This window comes from Stomoxys calcitrans, chromosome 3, assembly GCF_963082655.1.
Source record: "Stomoxys calcitrans chromosome 3, idStoCalc2.1, whole genome shotgun sequence".
Lineage (NCBI taxonomy): Eukaryota > Metazoa > Arthropoda > Insecta > Diptera > Muscidae > Stomoxys > Stomoxys calcitrans.
Genome location: NC_081554.1, coordinates 101,087,853 through 101,108,886, shown reverse-complemented (window position 1 = coordinate 101,108,886; position 21,034 = coordinate 101,087,853). Strand labels below are relative to the sequence as shown.

General features: G+C 40.1%; 1 protein-coding gene across 1 annotated transcript; it reads right to left on the bottom strand.

Annotated features, from left to right (window-relative positions):
* Positions 1-177: 177 nt before the first annotated feature.
* On the bottom strand, positions 178-20,314 carry LOC106095575 (endoplasmic reticulum transmembrane helix translocase). Its single transcript, XM_013262808.2, has 8 exons — positions 19,156-20,314; positions 18,102-19,054; positions 17,079-18,048; positions 16,818-17,014; positions 890-1,032; positions 697-829; positions 501-644; positions 178-428 (listed from the first exon to the last, which is right to left on the bottom strand). The coding sequence occupies exons 1-8, from the start codon at positions 20,177-20,179 to the stop codon at positions 309-311; spliced, it is 3,684 nt and encodes a 1,227-aa protein (XP_013118262.1). The 5' UTR covers positions 20,180-20,314; the 3' UTR covers positions 178-308.
* Positions 20,315-21,034: the final 720 nt, after the last annotated feature.

The following is a 21,034-nucleotide window of genomic DNA, read 5'->3' as shown; positions in this document are numbered from 1 at the left end:
GCCTTTATTTGTGAACTGAAGGGAACAACAAAAGGATCACATGATGTATCAATCGCCATCCTCCAATTCCGTTCTATTCAGTTCATTGTTTTATTCAACTTAATTAAAACTTGCAGAACTCCAATATACAACAAAGGATGCAGTATCTCCGAAGAAATTAAAAAACCTAAAAACATGTTTAATTACAGATTATTGATTTAGGAGTTCCGTGATCCCATGCATAAATATTTTAATTAATTGTTTTCACCACTTATTTGACTATTTGATATAAAAGGTGCTTAATATGACTATATAAGTAAATCTGCTACTCAACAGCTCAATACACTTGATTTTCTTCTAGTCTCTCCGAAAAGGAATGAGCAAACTCTATCAAAGAAATACGCACATATGGTATCAGCCAGCAGGACACATATTAATATTAGGCGAAACTAAAAGTTTACAAACACATTTCGATTACCATATATACATAAAAGGCAGACTCAACAAGGCATTTTACTTACATCGCTGGGGAACTCAACTATCTCGAACGTATTGGTAAGATCGGGTGACAAGCCCAATGCCAACATAAAAACTAAACCTGTCGATATTAAGATTGAGTAGAGCAACAAGCGATTCTCCCTTAGACTTTCCATAAATGGATGACCCTAAAAAACCATACTTATTAACGGCCTTCAAATTGCAAATATCACCATTTACCTTATAGTTTACGGCGAAAGTTGAAACTTGCAGTGCCAAACAGATAATATACACAGTGCTGTTGATAATATTTGGTTCGAATTTTTGTTTTTCATCTGCGTCCATGTCAATGTATAGCTTTACTTTACCCTCTCTAGAAATGAGAAATGACTCACTAGAACGTTATTGAATATAATGGACTTATTGTACGTACCTTGGCGGTGCCCTCGATGTTGCCTCTTGAGTTAAATAATATAGCGATGCAAAATGTACTGCAAATTGGCACAATATTGTGCAAACGGTATACATATTAAATATGTTTGGCAACGGCGCGGTCTTGGACAAAGTCTTCAAAGGCTAAAACAAAAATACATGATTTGTAAAGTAAGTTGAACAATACACATAAAACAACAGATAAAATAGATTAAAAACAGATTTTGGAAGTGGAGCGCTCTCACAGTCACTCGCCCGCTAGTTTAAGTGTGAGATATGTACAGTACTCCCAGCTTGGTCGGTTTTTGGGAAGTCAAATTAGCTTAAATCAGTGCACCTATCTGCAAGATCTACAGCCCTATTCAGAACAACAATTCCCTGGGAGTTTATTCCCTACTCCTCTTTCCCCTATTCTGAATAATTATTTAGTGGAGTTTGTTCCCTACTCTCTTTTCCCTTATTCTAAACAAACTTCGAAAAAGGGAAATATCTCCCAGGGAAAAACGTAGCTATTCTGAATCGAAATAAAGGGAAGAATGAGACGATAAAACTTGGGAAAAATTCCACCAAACAAATGAATGGGAACTAGGATTAAAAATAATGAATTTAATTGTTTTATAAAATAAAAATGGTACCAGTTCTTACTATTTACGAACAATTTAAAATGTACGGAAATTATTTTTCACTTATTCATCAAAATCGAGTATAAATTTTGTTAGGTTCTCCCGGTTTAAAATTGACAAGATACGAGTACTATAGAATTGGTATATGCATATACATAGATTTCAAAATATGTGGTTCGTATTTTAATATTATTAGACCAATATGTATAAAGAGTTGTCGCTAAGTGGCACTCCATTCGGAGTCGGATACTAAAAGGGGGTCCGTTACCATTAAGCTTAAAGGAGATTCGGGCGGCACCTAATTATATGCAAGAAGTCTTCTGCCTGTTCCTTTATGAAATATTCGTGGGCAATTTGTCAAAAATACTGGGCGCCACATTTGGCAGCATTTACTCCAAAACTAAACTACACCTAAGTATTACACCCTTTAGTATTCTGCCCAAGAACGATCCGGTAGATTCAATCCCCTTAACTCCTTTTGGCAAGGGAAAATGCCAACATGCAGAATGTGCGCCCAATTCCTGGTACGGGATAGCTGTGAGCACCACACAGGTCGGAACATTGAACTCCGATTTGTGTGGTGTTCTTTGCTGTCGCGAGAAGCTTAACTGCGAGCTACCAGGTACGTCCACGGGTTGCGGATAGTGGTATGAGCCATACGGAGTATGGCTGCAAATGCAGTCGCGGACAATCATCGGTATCGAGCGGAGAGTCTCAGTGAGAGGTCGGGCGGCCCCGGCTCTTGCACAAATACTGAGTGCCTATGATGCTCGTTATGACAAGGCGAGTTAATGGCGTCTTCAAAAAACCAATGACCAACCTGTTCCTGCGGCGATCGGCCTTTTGGCCCGGAAGGAGCTTGCTCACCTACAGGAGCTTGACGTGGATTGCCACATCCACATGAAAATATGGCTTCAACAACAACACGACACAATTAATATATTTATCTGTCCACCAGACCACTCTGGAAGCATCTAATGAAGGCTGAAACACAGAAATATGGTGACAAGCTGTAGGTCATAATTGTGTACTACTAAAGCAACACTAAACATGTTTGTAAACTTTTTTAGCAAACTTTATAAATTCATTTTGCTCATTTTTCCAAATAATAATCGTCAAATCTTTAGCCAAAATAAAACATCTGAGGCAAAACAGCTGGTTTTGAAAATTCGAAATTCCTTCTCCCCATTCAATCAGTATAGGAGGATTTTATTCGAGAGAAATTTATTTCCAGGAAGTATTCAAAATTGGGCTGTTATTCATTCCTTTTAATATAAAAAAGGAAGTCCCTTTTTTCCACCGGAGCACTATGGGCGAAATGACTAATCTAGCGCTGGAAATTCAATTTTCAACTTGTTTAAAGTCGTCAAAATTGTACCTCAATCGATCTCAAACATTCTACAAGTCTTATTGTAGAAATCGATTCTCCATTGATTGATTTGGTCCAGTAGAACAGCTGTATGCTGTCAAACCCAACATATGTTTCAGGGGGTGCATACTAAGCATTACCACGTGTTGTTGTTGTTTTAGAAACATCTGCATGTGGAGTACGCGGTAGCTCCCAGCTTAGCTTTTCCTGATAGCGAGGAACATCAAAGTTCTAGCCTTTGTGATGCTCATAGTTATCCCGTGCCGGGATTAGCACGTGTTTTTTTAAATTATCCAACAGGTTATAAACATGCGTTTGTATCGACTTAATAAACAAAAATTTGTGTTTTTCATTGGGCGAGGTACGTATTAACTTGAAAAAAAAAAATGTTGTGACCCGTTCTTATATGTTATAGGAAAAAAATGTTAATGTAGCTTATACCAAAACTTCAAAAAAAAAAAAACAAATGGTGACTTCCATGGACTGGAACTTGCGGGATTCACGGGGATTCAGTCTAGTTTATTTTTCGTAAATTAATATGTTGTCTTGTGATTATTTTGTGGTATGAATCATCTGCGTCCACCTGCAACTTTACGAGATATTGAATTTTTTTTGGAACAATGTCGTCATGTCATACGAGAAGTTTATATAAAATGGTGCAAGCCAAATTGAGAGGTAGGGTTCAATCCCAAGGCAGCCGGTTGTACGTAACAGATTGGCCCGATTGAGTATTTCATCGGCAAGTGCTGCCGCCTCCGTGTACAATATACTGCTAAAACAACAACAACAGATATAGGGTTATATGGGAGCTATATCAGGTTATGGACCAGACCAGACTTGACACAGTAGTTGGAGGTCGAAGAAGTCATTTTGCAAAATAAAAGCCAAATCGGATAATAATTGCATCATTTAGAGGCTGAGGAAGTCTATTCGACGTAGGCTTACATGGGGGCTATATCCAAATCTGAACCGATATGGTTCATTCGCAATTTCCAATGGCCTACATCAATAAGAAGTATCTTTGCAAAGTTTAAAGTGACTAGCTTTTTTTCCTCAATCGTGACTCCGGCAGACAAACGGACAGCCGGACGGACATGGCTAGGTCAACTTCATTTCAAGACGATCAAGAATATATCCATATTATAGGGTCGTAAATCAATTTTAATAAGTGGTGCAAACGGAATGACTAGACTTGTGTACCCCCGTCCTACGATGGGGGTATACAAAAATAAAAAAAAAGTTGCATTTAGTTTTTATTGTAGCTGAATCTATTCTAAATCAAAAAAAAAAATACTAGCAAAACAAAAAAAAAATGCCCTAAACACCACAAGTTTTAAGGCGCTGAATCGGTCACTTCGCGCATAGTGGAGAGGTCCAAAACAGTTTCAGCAGCTGTTGTATCTATTTGGAACAGAGAAACAATACAATAGAATATTATATAAAAATCAAAGTATGTATATAAAAAACGGACTGAAATGTTTTTCTTGAAATCTTCACACCTTTTGTAGGATGATCTGGAAGGAGTGATAAATATGCTATATATTTTTTTTGATATCGCAAACCCACCACATAAAATGAAAAGCGGGCCGACGGAGATGTGACAAAATATGTGGTCAGATCTCAGGGGGTCGTCCTGCTCAAAATTCCAAATCAAATTACCGATAGGGGCAATATGGGTATTAAATGTAAGGTATTTCAAAGTAGAGTACGATTTTGATATGCTTATTTAGTCACAAGTGTATGGGGAGTCACCACACTCCCCAAACACATTTTAACCGATTGTATCAAATGAAAGGTATTTGAAAAATCAAATGAAAGGTATTTAAAGAAGAGTACGCTGACACATTTTTATCGATTAGGGCAATGGTAGCAAGTAAAAGGTATTGAAAACGAGAGTACGAATTGGATATAAAACTTTTGTATATTAAAATCATACCCTACTTTTAAATACCTTTCATTTGATACCCATATTGTCCGAATCGATAAAAATGTGTTTTGAGGGTGGGGCGACATCGCTGACACTTGGGGCCAAGTTTCAGCTTTCAGAGAAGTTATATTTTTGTAATATGCTCTTTGCATATGCCGATTAATTTATCTTGATACACTCTTTTTGAATTTCCAAGCCAAGGAAATAACTACTTTCCTTGGTTGTTATCTTAAATTCTTTCTTCAAATTAACCATAAATTCTTGCAGTTACTCACTGTCTGTTGTTGCAAACAAGCCATCATCAACATACAATGCAAGTATTAACTTTCCATTCTGCTCTTTTTTATATAAACAAGAATCAGCTGAACATGCTTTCGAATGAACTTAATTTTCTAAATATTCTTCCCATTCTTCTGTTCCAACATCTAGGTGCTTGTTTCGGTCTATACAGGTTTCTATTTAGCTTAAAAAAACGTCCACTACCATCATTAAAGCCCTCAGGTTGTTCCATGTAAATACCTTCATCTATTTTAATATACAATAATGATGTTGATACATGAAGCTGCATGCAGAGATCTTCGATTGTAACGATGCGTAATAGTGATCTTATTGTATTCATTTTTACAACTGGACTGAAGGTCTGATTTTAATCAACGCCTTTTTCTTGTATGAACCCTTTGATGACTAGCCTTGATTTGAATTTATCTATACTTTCATCAGCGTTTAAATTTTATCGATAAACCCATTTACCTGACAACGCATTCCCACCCGGAGGCAATTCTATCAAATTCCATGTATTGTTTTCCTTTAGTGATTCAATTTCGGAACTTTTCCTTTTTATAAATTTCTGGTGTTTTATTGCTGCTTTCTTCTTCCTGTACCATTATCACAAAATCCTAATACTTTGGATTTTGAATAAGAGACCTTTCTTGCATATTTTGAACATCGGCTCTTCATCTTCGGATAGGTTTCTCTCAAACGTTTCGTCGATACAGTGTTCTCTTAAAACCCTTCGAATTCCTTTGAAGATGGTTGATCTTCTTCAGATAATGCTGCTAAAAGTGTAAATGCAATGCAAATTTGCCCATGAACATTCCACAAAGGAACTGGGGCAAACTTTTCACATATCACTGAGAGCTGTCCGATTCAAATTTTAAGCTCAATGATAAGGGGCTTACTTTTTATAGCCGAGTCTGAGTGGTGTGCCGCAGGGCGACACCTCTTGGGGAGCCAGGTTTCGAATCCAGGCGTTCAGCTTCATAGGCGGACATGCTAAACTCTGCGGTACGGAGGCCTCCAAGATAATGCTGGTACAAAAGGATTATTACTTTCAGCTTGATTCCTTTCTATTTGCTGTGTGTTCGAATTATTTTCATTTTCTTCATTTGTATCCTCGGCATATTCTGAACCTGTTTCTTTTGTAGGAGGTTCCAGCGCCTCCTTAATTGATTTGATGAACTGTACTTCAAATCCTTTAAGTTCATACATTTTTGTTCTATTGATGCATTCTTCGATTCGTTTTTCTCTTCTACGACATTTCTCTGGCAAACACACTATTTATTTTCTTCTGGTATATAAAGCCTGTGCCTCTCATCTCCATCGTTACCGATGGTCTTCTTGTCCATCTATGATCGCTTTTCTTTTGGAATATGCATATAGCATTTCGAACCAATTATACGCAAATGGTTTATTCTGGGTTTCTTTTCAAACCAAACCTCATGAGGGCTAATGCTAGTCCTATTCAAAACGTATATTGCAGTTTTTAGTTCTGCCCACATCGATTCGGGAAAATTTGCTTCTGAGTTCGCATATTTGTATGTTCTCGCCATTTCGACTATTTTTCTGTTGTCACGTTCGCTTCGACCATTTTGCTGCGGGGTGTAGGGTGCAGTTAATTTGTGGGTTATACCCACTTTTTTTAAATTCCGTTGACATACTTATTGATGAATTCCTTTCCATTGTCACTAAGAAACGTTTTCACTGAATGACCCTGTGATTTTGCATGGGCTAGCATTTTCTTGAGTTTATAAGTCACGTCTTTATATAATATGAGATACTTATACCCTTGAACCGATTCTTGGAAGGGAACACACATATCAGTTGAAATGAGTTCTTCAAACGGTATTCTTGAAAATTTTCCACAAGCACATGGCTTACAAATTTCTCGTTTCATCTTAACTTGTATGCCAAAATCATGTGCCAATTTTTTTTATATGACGTATATCTTGGTCTTCCCATCTTTCATGATAAAATGGAGCATGGAAGTTATCTAAAAACTGCAATGCATATATTTTGTTTAACTTTTGGAATTTTTGGTCGTATACTATACTACACTGATACTTTTTATAGGCATCCATTCCTCGAACGACATCCATGCAGTACAAATTGGTTATTTACTGACAACCAACACTCTTTCACTGTTGAGTTAAAACTGCTGTTTGGATTTCTATCTTGTGCTGCAAGTACCGAAAACAAATTTCTTGACAAATCTGGTACATACCAAACATCCATAAGTTCCATTTTTAATTTCATGCCTTTGACATATCAAATTATTATTTAGATAGTTTCACTGGAATTGAATGTGCAATCTGCATCACTTTCAATATATAAAGTAGCATTAATATTTGTAGATGCCAACGATGCTGATGACTTCTTTGGTGGTTTACCATTTTCAATCCATTTTCTGCATTCTACTAGCCAATGCCCCTTCTTTTTGCAGTAATGACAAACGTCTTCCTTTGTTGAAGAATGTTTGTAATTTTTTTGCTTTAAAATTTTCTTTGCTTTTACCATTAAAGCTTCTTGATTGTTAACTGAATCTTCGCAATCTTTTCTAAAATTTCTTTCATAAAGACAAATTTGCAAAATTATCTCATTTATGGATTTGTCTGTATCTCTTGTCATCATCATCCAGCTAGAGCGGAACATTTCATAAGACGGCGGAAGAATTAGATTTAAAGCCAGGTTATGCTCTCGTTAATATACCTTAAATGTAGGAAAACATGTCAACTGTGTGGATTTGGCTTATGAACACACATACACAATACACAAGAACCGGAATGTAAAATTCAGTAAAAACAAAATTTTAAGTTCCGTTTTCATGCTAGCTGAAGTTTGAACAAATTTCAAAACCAAAAATGTATATTTAGGAAAATTCTATTGTCCTATTCTACGATTTCTCTTTGGAATTTATTAAAATTTATTGTTAATAGTGGCCAGACTGACCAGTGGTGGAAAGTAAATAAAAAAGTGAGAAATATGTGATAAGAAGAAATTACAAGAAGAGAGTACGGGGTATTCGTCAATACGGTGCCGGTGTATGCGTTAATCCATGTTAGCACTATGCAGTAAAACTGGAGTCTATTTAAGGATTCCACATACTCCGCCACACTTCGACCTCATAGTACTAGAACCCACGGCCTTGAGGGCCGCCATATATCCTGATTTCGAAAACTTTAAATCCCCTCCAAGAATTTCTTTTGCGTCTTCAATTATGGCACAGGGCTCTGCCTGAAATGTTGTGTGCGTCGTAGTATAGCCCCAATCCAGTCCCTGTCTCAACCTGAGAGTCATTTATAAAGACCGAGGCATCACTCCGGTATTTGCTTTCCCGTGAGGGAGGCATCACTCCGGTATGCGCTTCCTCCCTCCCGGGAAAGCGAATCCCGAAATTCCAATAGTCTGAAACGCTCCTCAGTCTCCCCAACTCATCCATAGTGTCCAGGACGGTACATTGGCCGTACCCTCCCTCACCTTAAAGACTTTTTGTTAATAAAATAGTTTTGTTGTTAAATGCCCTCTCAATATTAAGGAAGGCCGCCATCGCGTACTCCTTAAGTTGGAGAGACGTCTCGACTTTTCGCATAAGGGCCGTCATCTCTGGACTGCCCTTATGGTATGCCTGTTGTTCCCTTGAGGTTTGCCTGGAGTTCTCCGACGTCAGACCCTCCCTCACCTTTAAGTCTTTTTGTTAATAAAATTGTTTTGCTTGAAAAGTCAAATGTTACGTTTTGTAATAAGCATAACTGCCTCTTTACATTTACGATACATTTGTTCTACATTTACGGTACATTTACTAGAGCCTAACTAGGCGTTTAGTAGTTAGATTACCAAAGTAATCGTTGAGTAGAGTGGACGTGTTTTCATTTCGGTGGAAGCATCAAAACGTAACATGTTGTACGCCTACATATAGGTGTGGGTGCCTTGGCACCTATAGTCGAGAGTAATGCTTCAAGTGTACAACCAGTCGTCAGACTATCAAATGAGGAAGAGGCAGATCAACCAGATGGATGCGCAGTTCGTCCCCTGCCTTTAAGTAAAGGTGGGGTTTCCGTTTTAGATTCAGACATCGAAAGTGTCAATGAAACAGTCAAACCGAAAGATGAGGACAGCGGAAAGAAATTCAGTCCTACAAAAAGAAGTCCGCAGACTCCATAACAGAGCACGTCGTAAAAAACGGAAGTTAATTGGGATGTGTATTACACACGGCTCAAGGAATACAATATGATCATCACAGCGGCAAAACGTACCTCCTGGAAGCTTTTCTGCGAACAGGCCGATAGCATTAATGTCGCCAAGATGAAAAAGATTCTCTCAAAAACCCATGTAGACGACATGGGAGTGAGAGCAGAGACAACGGAGGAGGCTTTTGATGAAAACGCATTTTCCACGTGATACGACGAGACTCACGGAGACACCGGAATCTTGGAATAATGAGGTTAATCGAAGGCTTATCATTACCGAAGTTATGGTAAAGGAAGCCTTGAGGAGCATCAAACCATTTAAGTCACCCGGACCTGATGGATATATTTCCGGCGTTACTACAGAATGGGGTCGACTATCTGGCGTGTCATCTGACCACTATTTTCACAGCGAGCCTATACTTGCATGTACTGACAAGAGGCAAGGGTGGAATTTATATCAAGCTCGGCAAGGCAAGTTATAAGCCTTACGTCCTCCCTACTCGAAACCATGGAAGATTTAGTGGATACCATGGTAAGGAGTAGGACATCAAGCGAACTGCTCAAGTACTAAAAGCGTACCTATGTCAAGGGAAGGTCGGTGGAGTTTGTGTGCGGACCGACGTACTGATCCAATCGTTAGGCCAGTACCGGGTAGACCGGGTCTCTAGAGACTAGATAAATCATATGCTAAGGAACAGATGGATAAATTGTAGGTCCCATAACGTAAATACAAGAGAGAAAGTGGCACAGGGAACGATACAGGGGGGCCATTTTATCGCCGCTCCTATGGGTGACCACCGTCCTTTTTTCGTCATGAGAGAGGCATATCCCGGAGTGCCTTTTCCGCACGCTTCTGGTCCGTGCCGGGATTGAAAAGAACCCCGGACCCTGGTCCTAGTTCGGTTTGCCAGAACCGCTTCCATCATAGGTCGGTGTCGGTGAGGTGTAACAGGTACATGGAGTGGGTAGATATCCGATCTTGCTCTGGCCTTACGTCACTGCGGGAGTGCGTCTCGTACATACCGCCGGTTGGTAGCTGTCACCCAGTTAATGACCAAACTTACAAGCCCGACATAAGTGGGTTACTGTCTGCCCATAATCGTCTGACTCTAGAAGACTTGAATGGGCGTCACATTTCATGGCATTGTTCCCTAGGTAACGACTATCGGGGCATAGCTTTGGCAGAGCAGTTTGAAGGCTCCACGTTTTGCACGGTAAATGAGCATGCCCCTACTAGGATTACGAGGAGGAGTAGCAGCTCGTCAGACATTTCCATGGCATCCCTTGGTTTCCTAAGTTACGTATCCTGGCAAGCCGTCATTTCTTTGGTATCAGTCCACCTCCCTATAATTATCACCATCGACCGACCACCCGACTTCATAACCTCTGAGCGCCGGACGTTTATCAATCAGAAGGTGGCCGATTGGGCTGGCTTCAGAGAGAACACCAATCGCCGCTTCAGTGCACTGCCACCCCTCTCGGATGTGTTAGTTGCCGAGAAGAAATTTTGCGACATCATTAACGCAGCAGCCGCTCGCTTTATACCAGCCGGTCGAATACTCCAAGTGCGGCCCAATTTCCCGGCGCAGGCAGTGGTACTCGCGGACGAGCGTGGTGGGATTCGTTCTATGGACCCCACTATCCCCAGAATCAGCGAGCTGAATATGGAAATAAACAGAGTTGTCAACGAACATAGGCAGAATTTGTGGCTGGAACACTTGGAGCAATGTAACTCAGGCACCGTTTTAGGTAAGCTGTGGTCTACTGTTAAGTCACTCTCGAACTCGGGTACTCGGAATGACAGAACCTCAGTCATTTTTGGCGACGTAACCGTGACTGATCCGAAGAGATGCACCAGGTTGTTCAACCGTCAATTTATTGTGCATCCCGAGAGAGACAGGGCAAGGAGGAGAGCCATTCGCCGTATTCGTGGCCTCCAAGCCGATGAACAGCCATCACAATATACCGTGGGCGAAGTTACGAATGTCATCCGTGGCGCCAAATCATCTAAGGCGTTGGGCCCCGACGGAATCTCTACATTGATGTTGAAGAATCTGGATTCACCTGGAGTTGAGTACCTTACCACTGTCCTCAACCTGTCATTGAACACTTTTATAGTTCCTGATGTCTGGAAAATGGGCAGAGTGATCCAGCTACTGAAACCAGGAAAAGACCCGAGTTTGGGGAAGTCGTACAGACCGATCTCCCTTCTCTCACCAGTGGCAAAGACGCTTGAGGCATTACCCGAGCCTCGTAGGAGAATTTCCATTCGCGGAGCATCAACATGTATTTCGAAGACTGCACAGCACAACAACAGCTTTGCATGCCATCACCGCAAACATTTGCCGTGGCTTTAATCAGCCCAGGCAATGTGATAGGACGATCCTATTGGCACTAGACCTATCGAAGGCATTCGACACGGTCAGCCATGCAAAATTTTTTGAGGACATTGCCTACACGTCCCTCCAGCCAGGCCTGAAACGAAGGGTCGCGAATTATCTGTGTGGTCGCCAGTCATTTGTGGAATTTAGGGATAAGAAGTCGAAACACCGTAGAATGAAACAGGGAGTTCCCCAAGGTGGGGTGATATCTCCGGCACTATTTAACCTCTACCTATCCTCCATTCCACCCCCTCCAGACGTATCATATGCGGACGATTGTACGATCATGGCATCAGGCCCACCACACATTGATGACATCTGCGATAGGTTGAACGTCTACCTCAACGAGCTTGCCTCATATTTCGCTGCAAGAAATCTGAAGATATCCTCCACCAAATCTTCAGCCACATTGTTCACTACAAATACGCGTGAGGTGAATACTGAGCTGATTGTGATGTTCGATGGAGAAATGATTCCGACCATCAAGTGTCCCAAAATACTTGGCGTCACATTTAACAGCTCTTACACATTCTCCCCACATGCCACAGCAATCTGAAATAAAGTAAAAGTAGAAAAAGGTCCTCAAGTCACTTGCTGGCAGCACTTGGGGTCCAGACAAAGAAACCTAGTTGACCACGTACAAAGCAATTGGCCGGTCTGTGGTAAGTTATGCACCGCCAGTTTGGTCTCGTCAACTTTGTGACACGCAGTGGAATAATATTCAGATCTGTCAGAATGCCGCCCTCCGAACTGCGACGGGCTGTCTCCTCAGTTCTCATGTGGACCACCTCAATCAGGAGACAAAGATCCTACCAGTGCGAAGACATAACTACATGCTGTCTAAGCAATACCTTTTGGGCTGTTATCGCAGAGACCATCCAAATCATCATCTTGTGGATAGATATCCACCGCCTAGAAACCTTAAAGTAAATCTGCATGATCTAGTTTGTGAGGTTCAGCGCTACAAGAGAGAACCTCTAGATCAAGCGGCATATCAAGCGGGTCTAAACAACATTCATGCAGACACGGATGCGGTAATTGGCTACCGGGTAAATGTAGTCCTTGGAGAACGACCGCCACCCATTGTACCCGATGAAATCGACCTCCCCCGGCAAACCAGAGTAGTTCTGGTTCAATTACGTTCCGGCAGATGCAGCCGCCTCAATTCCCACAGAGCTAGGATTGATGCCGACGTGCAAGATGTATGTCCCGATTGTAACCAGGGACCGCACGATACACGTCACCTGTTTAACTGCCCGGCCAGACCCACTCGACTCAGACCCAGATCCCTGTGGACTCACCCCATCTTAGTCGCGGAGTTCCTGGGTCTTGACACTCAACAGAATCAAGCAGACGAAAGATAGAACACAATAAACTGCTACAACAACAAAATATCTTGTAATATCAGCTTAAGCAAGTCAAGCATTGTCATTGTTTTTTTTTCTCTTTTAATTTTGCTGTACCAGCCATTTGATTAAAAAATGTGAGCGAAGCAAATGTTTATGTTTTGTTGCTAATTTGAAGTCAGCAATTCAAACCTTGAATGAAAGGTAATTAGGAATAGAGTATGAATGGAATATCAAAATATACCGCCAAGCCTCTCCCCGCAAAAATCCCCCTAGTGGAAAAGTAGACTGATAGGAACAATATGGAACTTAAATGAAAGGTATTTGAGAATAGAACCGAATACGATATCAACAATTTAAATTTTCTCTACCCAAAAACCCTCCCTTTCAAAAGCCGTCCAAAGGGAAAAGTAGTACGATGGTGTTAATATGAGCCTCAATTAAAAGGCATTCGGGTGTAGAGTAAAAAAATTTGACTTACCAACGTGTGCGGTTGCCGCTTCATCCCACAATAACCCCCAAAGGAACATGTAGAACGATTAATGCAATATCGGATTCAAATACATTGTCATTGGATGTGGATAATGAATCTGACAATATTAGGGACTGAGTCTTTGAGGAGCGAACAAATTCCCTCAAACGGACATACAAACAGACCGGGGTAGTATGTGACTTAAATGGAAGGACTTTGCGAATAAGGTACGAAGGTGATATGCGAATTCAATTCACAAGTATCTGTGGGCTCGCCACATCAGGGTGAAACAAAGCACACTGGGCTAGATAGTTTTATCCGTTTTTAATTGAATGGCCAGCTGACCGGGCCATGCACCTTAGAGATAATTATTTTTCGCCCGTACTGTTCGTATGTGGAATCGACTTCCGGCTGATGTCTTTCTTACCAACTATGACATTTAAAAATCTCAGACGAATGCAAATAAACACTAATCCCTCTTTCCTGCTTCCCATTCCTAATATCCACACGCCAACGCTATGTAATGCATATAAAGGGGACATCCCCTGTGTGTTGGTCAAATAAAAAATGTTCATTGTTCTAAATCTGTTGATCTAAATAATGATTGTTCAATAATCCGCATATACGGTTGATGGAGTCAGGTGGTTGAAATAAAGGTTAAACAGTTCTTTTTTATTCCACAAAGGCGATCATCGACAACAGTTATTTGTGATCTCAAGTTTCAGTTCCTGCATGATTGTCACATAATCCTTCGATAGGAAGTGCCACGGGGACCATCTAATGGCACGATATATAAGATATACTGTCAGATACTGCTGGATCTGGCAATATCAATTTTATTATTAATCATGTCAACTTTGGATTTTTTGGCAGAAGTTATCGTGCCAAATCGGTTAAGAATTACAAACTGTAAGGGCTCAAGAAATCAAACTTAGAGATCGGCTTATATGGGAGGTATTTAAGGTTATAGACCGATTTGAATATAATAATGACATAAAACAAAAAAATAAAGAATTGCGCGCTCTAAGGGCTAGAAAAGTCAAATAGGTAGCTACATCTGAACATGGATGTAATGAGCGATTCCGACCATCAAGTGTCCCAAAATACTTGGTGCCACATTTGAAAGCTCTTACACATTCTCCCCACATGCCACTGCAATTTGCCATAAAGTCAAAAGTAGAAACAAGATCCTCAAGACACTTGCTTACACTTGCTTAACTGCCCAGCCACACCCACTCGTTTCAGACTCATATCCCTATGGACGCAACCCACCTTAGTCGCAGAGTTCCTGGATCGGGATATTCGACAGAATCAAACAGACAAAAGATAGAATGCAACACAATGCTACAAAAAAATTGTCTTATATGAATAATATGCATTTGTGAAAAATTTCAGAAAGGTGGCTTCAATCGTTCGAAAGATAGCATGCTTTCGACAGACAGATTATGCTATGGTAAGAGAGATAATGCTATGGAAAGAGAGATTATGCTATGGTTGTTGTTGTTGTAGCAGTGTGTTATACACTGAGGCGGCAGCCCTTGCCGATGAAGATCTCCATCGGGTCAATCCGGTACGTACAACCGGCTGCCATGGGATTGTTATGCTATGGTATAAAATAACGCTGTTTTAACGACACAAAAGAGTAGCAAAAATTCAAATGTATTAATAAAAGTTTACAGAATGCTTCAAACGCTTTCCACAAAACAAAACTTTTGGATTTTTTGTCTTCTCCAGGGATGTCCTGTCGGATATTCTGACGTATATGACATACATATGTGACGTTGAATACATACGTCTTAAATTGACAAAACTAGTCAAAAAAATATTTTTTGACACAATTGAAAAAAATAATGAGGGAATCGTACAACAACGTCACTAACAAAAAATTTCTGAGTTCGATTCCTGACGAGAACATCAAAAACAATTTCAGTTTTTGTTGCCCCTCACTAATGCTGGTGGCATTTGTGAATATCTTAACGTGGTCAAACTGCTCCGAAGGAGGAGCGATGACTATAAAAAGACTTAAACATTGTATCATAAAATTTTAAAATATTAATATAGGCGCTATGGCAACAACAACCAATCTAAAACAATGATATGATGTCAAAACTGAACAAATAGCAAAGCTCTTCCGAGGAACGGCATTTACTGCTATTTTTATACGTTTTATTCAAGTACATGGCGTTTACAACTTTTTGACATTCGAAATCCTAAAAAATCGTCATACGGGCCATCTCAGGGCTTAATTCTCTTTCTATGAAAACATGAAATGAAAGTTAAAAAAATTTATTTTTTTTGTTTGTTTCCCTTTAGAGCAGAGCTCAGTGATCGGAGATTTTCTTTGCATATGGAAAAAAGCCATATATCGCAACACACACGGGGCGCGTTTCGTCTTTGGTTAGAAGACTTTTCAACCATATTAGTTGTGAAGGCTTCGAGGAAATTGTAAAAATGAATGATCCAAAAATTGTAAAATTGAATGATCTTCGCCCTAACAAGCAAAAAACTTGAAAATGTCTTTTTGTTGTTGTTTACCCAAAACAAGAAGCCAAAATAATATATAAAAGTCACTGATATACTCTCATCATTATTAAAATTTTTGTTTGTTTTTTCAAGTTAAATTTCCAACCATTTTATATGAGAACAAATGACACGAGTTATACAATCGACCACTTGTTAGAACTATGAGCATCACACAGTCTGGAACTTTTAGCTCCAATCTGTGTGGTGTTCTTTGCTATCACAAGGGGCTTAGCTGGGATCTACCAGGCGCGTTCACAGGTTGCTGGTGGTGGAATGCTCCATACGGGCTAGCTGCAATTGCAGTCGCGCGAAATCAGCGGTATCGAATGGAGAGTCTCAGTGAAGGGCCAGATGGCACCGGATCTTGGTTTAACTGAGGGCCTATGATGCTCTATACGACAAGGCGAGATAAATAACCTACGGCCATCATGTTCCCGCGGCGATCGGTAGTATAGACCGGAACGAGATTGCTCGCCTATAAGAGCTTGACGAGGATCACCACCTCCAAATGCAAATGTGGCTACAACAACTGCAGCCACTTGTTAGAAAGACGGAATTCTTACGTGCCAAAAAAAATGCAGCTTTTTACAATAACGCCAAACCATTACACTTTTACAATTCAATCCCATGGCAGCCGGTTGTACGCACCGGATTGACTCGATGGAGTTCTTCATCGATAAGGGCTGCCGCCTAAGTGTATAACACACTGCTACAACAACAACAACAACTTTTACAATTAAAAGCGGAAGGTACTTTTGCGTTTCCATGTGAACAAAAGGAAAAAACTAAAGGGCCGAATCAGTGGGATTTAAGACTGATACAAACCTTTGAACGTGTTATAAAAAGAAAACAAGCTGCTATAAAAAGACCCTGCAAAGTGGCCTGGGTGTCACTGAATTTCACGCCATCGATATATAGCACGGATTGGCAATATGCTGATATGAGAGCATTCAGAGCTAAGATCTTAAACATTTGTAGAGTGGTAACTAGAGTGCATCGCCCTTGCTTTATGATGTGGTTGACTGGAATGGAAACAGGACGTAAATAAATGTATGTTCCATAGCTTAGAATTTTCAATGAACTTACCGCACATTATAGAAGAAGATTTGCTTGTAAACGGAGCAGCAATGCTTGCATCACCCAGCTTTACTACTGATACCTGTTCCTCGTCGATTTCACGTAATACATTTTGTAAACGTGCTTGGGTTTGTGCAAGCTGCTCTCGTCTCTGTTGAAGGGCACGATCTCTTGGCGAAAGCGCTTGGTTCATTTGTCGATTTACAGTTGCATTTGCATTACGTCCCACAGTTCTTTGTGTGGCTGCAGCAATTGTATTGTGTGATATAGGTAAATTATCAACTGAATTACCAGCACTATTCGCCGTTGAGGTGATGGTGGTCGATGGTGACACTGCTCTTTTAATGGGGACATTGCTGAGCAAAGACACACCGACATTTGCATGCTTTAATGCCCCCACATCGTTTGTTCCATCGCCGCACATCAAGGTGCAATAGCCCAATTGCTTGAGAGTTGTTATAACAAATTCTTTTTGTTTGGGGGCAAAGCGGGCACATACCGTAATACGAGGTAATATTTCTAACATCTTTTTATGTTGAAAATCATTTAAGTACTGCAGTCCTTCGCCCGTTATACATAAGTCATAATCAGTCAAGATTGTTTTTAAATCATCATTTAGATCTAGGTTTGTTTCACCATCTATAGAATTCCATTGCCAGCAATTTAATTCTTTCTTAGATAGTGATAATATAAGCAATTTTTTTCGAGTAAATCGCAGTTCCTCAGCAACATGACAAGCTGTTAACGGATTGTCGCCGGTAATCATGACCACTTTATGTGACGCCTGTATGAGTTCTTTTATGACGTTCTTTGAGTCCGGTTTCATGGGACAAGATATGATGACGAATCCAGCAAATGTTAAGTCGCACTCAACGTCTTCCCGCTTGAGTTCGCGAACTCTTTGAGAACTTAGAGATCCAAGGTCCTTAATGCCTAATGCCAATACGCGAGCTCCCCGCCTTGAGTATTCTAAAAACGTCTGCAATAGAAAAGCGTTTATCTTAAGTGTTCGCAACTGCGCCGGCTATTTACCTTTTCATAATTTTTGGGAACTTCTTTAAGCATCTTCATTAAGACCTCTGGAGCTCCCTTGACAGTACCAATGTAATGAACATCACTGCTGAATTGACTCAAATGTCCTGCCAAAACCGACATACGTTTGAGGGCCGATGAAAAGTAGAAGCGTTGGTAGATGCGCAAAGGTTTTAATTTTCCTCGCTTTGGTATCACACTTTCTTGTTTGGTCAAATTCCAATCTACTGCCGTCAATGTTGCCTTCTCAAGAGGATCGCCAACTAATCCGTCTTCCAACATCACCAACGAATGGCACGTCGCCAAAACTTGTATTGTGTTGTCTTCAGCTTTATCCATAGGAATGATGGCTGCATCATCGGTAAGGCCGGCTACGCCTTCAACCATTAAATTGTCTGATGTTAACGTGCCAGTTTTATCAAAGCAACATATTTGAACTTTTCCAGCAAAAGGAATGCGGAATGGTTCAGTGCAGAATACAAAGAGCTTCGACAACTGCATGAGTGATGTGTTGACTGCCAATGTCAATTCAATTGGCAAATCAGGGGGAATAATTGATGTAAGGATAAGCGTACATTCCAAAAATAGTTTATAACGGTTTCTTTCAGGATCTTCGCTGCCTTTTATCCAAACATAGGAGGCTGCGGCTACAGCGAATATCATAAGAAAAACAATAAATGCAAACGTTTCTAAATTGTTTTCCGTAACACGCTTTACTCCAAATAAGATAGTGCGTAACAGCTTTCCCTGTGATGTATTGAATCCATTACGTAAAACATACCCAATGCAGCCACCGTCGGGAGCTCGCATTGCATCTTTTGTCGGAGCCGTGTGTTGCACGACTTTTGTTCCTCCAAAAAGCACAAACAACTTTCCATCGCCTTCGACGTCAAGCTCAGTGTCTAAGTTATCAAGCGATTCCAAGGACTCCTTCATTTGTGGTACGGATTCACCTAGATCATGAACAAAATCAAACTTATCAGTCACTATCTTATAACAAGAAGTGGAACTACGAAGGGATTCTTTTCAAAACTTTATAATTGAAATTTCCTACCTGTTAACATACTCTCGTCCACTATACAACTTCCACGCAAAAGTACCAAATCGCATGGTACTAAGTTCTCGGATTGCGATCGAATTATTGAAACCAAATCTCCAGGAAGTAACAGGTTTGAAGGCAACGATCGCCATTTGTTGTAGCGAAATACGTTTATTAAATATGGCTTATTCCCCATTTTACGGATTTCCGACATATTACGCAACTGTTGCTGGACTAAGGTGCACTCGAATACTATCAGCATAAATAACGTAAAAAGGGAGTAGTACCAATATTCGTCTAGGCACCAAAGTCCTACAGAGAATATTTGAAAAACAAAAAATGGGGCGGTTGCTCGTTCAATGAAAAGATCCAAGAACTCTGGTACAACCATTTCCATGTTATTTCTTCCATAGATCTGTTCGGCCAATGTAATTGATTCGTCTGTCTCAAATCCCCGGGACTTGGAATAGTGACTCAACAACTCATTAACTGGGAATTGCAAGCCTCTAAAGGTTGCCTTCTCCTCATCCCAAATATACTTCGTCTTTTGAAACAAAAAGTAGAAGGTTTCGCCATTCTCCGTTTTGGTGCTCCTAATGGATACCATTTCGGATGAACCATTGTTTTCAGTTGGCACTACTTTAGCCAAAACACCGACCTGTGGTGTCTTCACTTTTCGACAATTAAGGAATGCTAATACGTGGACGCTCCAATAGCAACAAAGAAGTGTCAAAATATGGACAAATGCAATTGCTGCAACGGCCACCAAACCGGCTTCATAATGTTCATCGACTCCGTAAGATAGCCATAAATAAAAAGCTCCTAAATATAGCGGAACAAATGGCAGTACAACACCACTTAGGACTATTGGATTGCGAATATATAATCCCACGTATTGCACTAAATCATCTATTCGACCAACGACTCCAGCGTGGCTTACATTCCGACCAACACTAGGGACATTCAGTTCATCTATTTCAGCAGCAATATCTTCGATTTGTTTATGCTCGGCACATTTACTTGCTTCGTCCTCCTTCATTGTGATGATTTATATATTTGCCGGATTTCAGTTTTGCATTGAGTTAATTCAGTCCTAATTTAACTATCATGGAAACACAGGAAAAATAAATTCCAAATGACGTTTGCGACGTGTAAAAATCAGGGATGTAGAAATCAGGGCTGCCAATGCAAGAGAACCCTTAATGCCATGGTAGAATCATTATACAATTAGGACGGTAAAGTCACCTGCCCAGCTGATGAAATATTGCAATTTCAGAGTTGTATCCAAATACACTCTTAAGTCAAATGGTTTGTTTACGTTGTCATGTATGTTTACTTTTGGTTTGTTTACCTTTTTATGATGAAATTTCAATAAACAAGATTTAACATTTTAAAGGAGTTTTTATTTAATTTAAAATATATATTGTAATATTGTATATGTTTCAAAATGGAAGGTCAATTTTTTCTGTCCAAAATGAGTCTAGACGGAAAAAAATGTGCCAAAGGATATTCACAAACAAAGAAGTCGTTTGTGCGTACCGAATGCAGTCCCTTTTATTATAATTGAAGGACCTCAGTTGAACATAGAGTAAGTGGTGAACGTATGGATGGGTCATGGTGAAACAATTAAAGGTGGTCTCATTTGTACAGCAAACTCAAATCATATTGTGCAATCCAACATCATGTCATCAAGCTAATCGATTATGTAATTTCCCAAAATCGTGTGGACTGTTCTCAAATCCATATATGTATGTGTTGCAATTTCAACCAAACCCCACCCCTTCGAGAATAATAAACAATGAAAAACAAAAAAACTATTTAAACAGAAACGAATGCAGCTTTTATATGTAAATATAATTAGATTGTGTAGTATTTTCATTGGTATAAGTTAAAT

What these genes read in the sequence shown, in the direction of transcription:
- LOC106095575 (XM_013262808.2), bottom strand. Translation starts at nt 20,179, where the DNA reads ATGAAGGAGGACGAAGCAAGTAAATGTGCCGAGCATAAACAAATCGAA. An exon ending in TTCCCAAAAATTATGAAAAG is followed by an intron (nt 18,049 to 18,101) that starts GTAAATAGCCGG and finishes TTTCTATTGCAG; the next exon opens with ACGTTTTTAGAATACTCAAG. An exon ending in CTTTCGCCGTAAACTATAAG is followed by an intron (nt 645 to 696) that starts GTAAATGGTGAT and finishes ATGGTTTTTTAG; the next exon opens with GGTCATCCATTTATGGAAAG.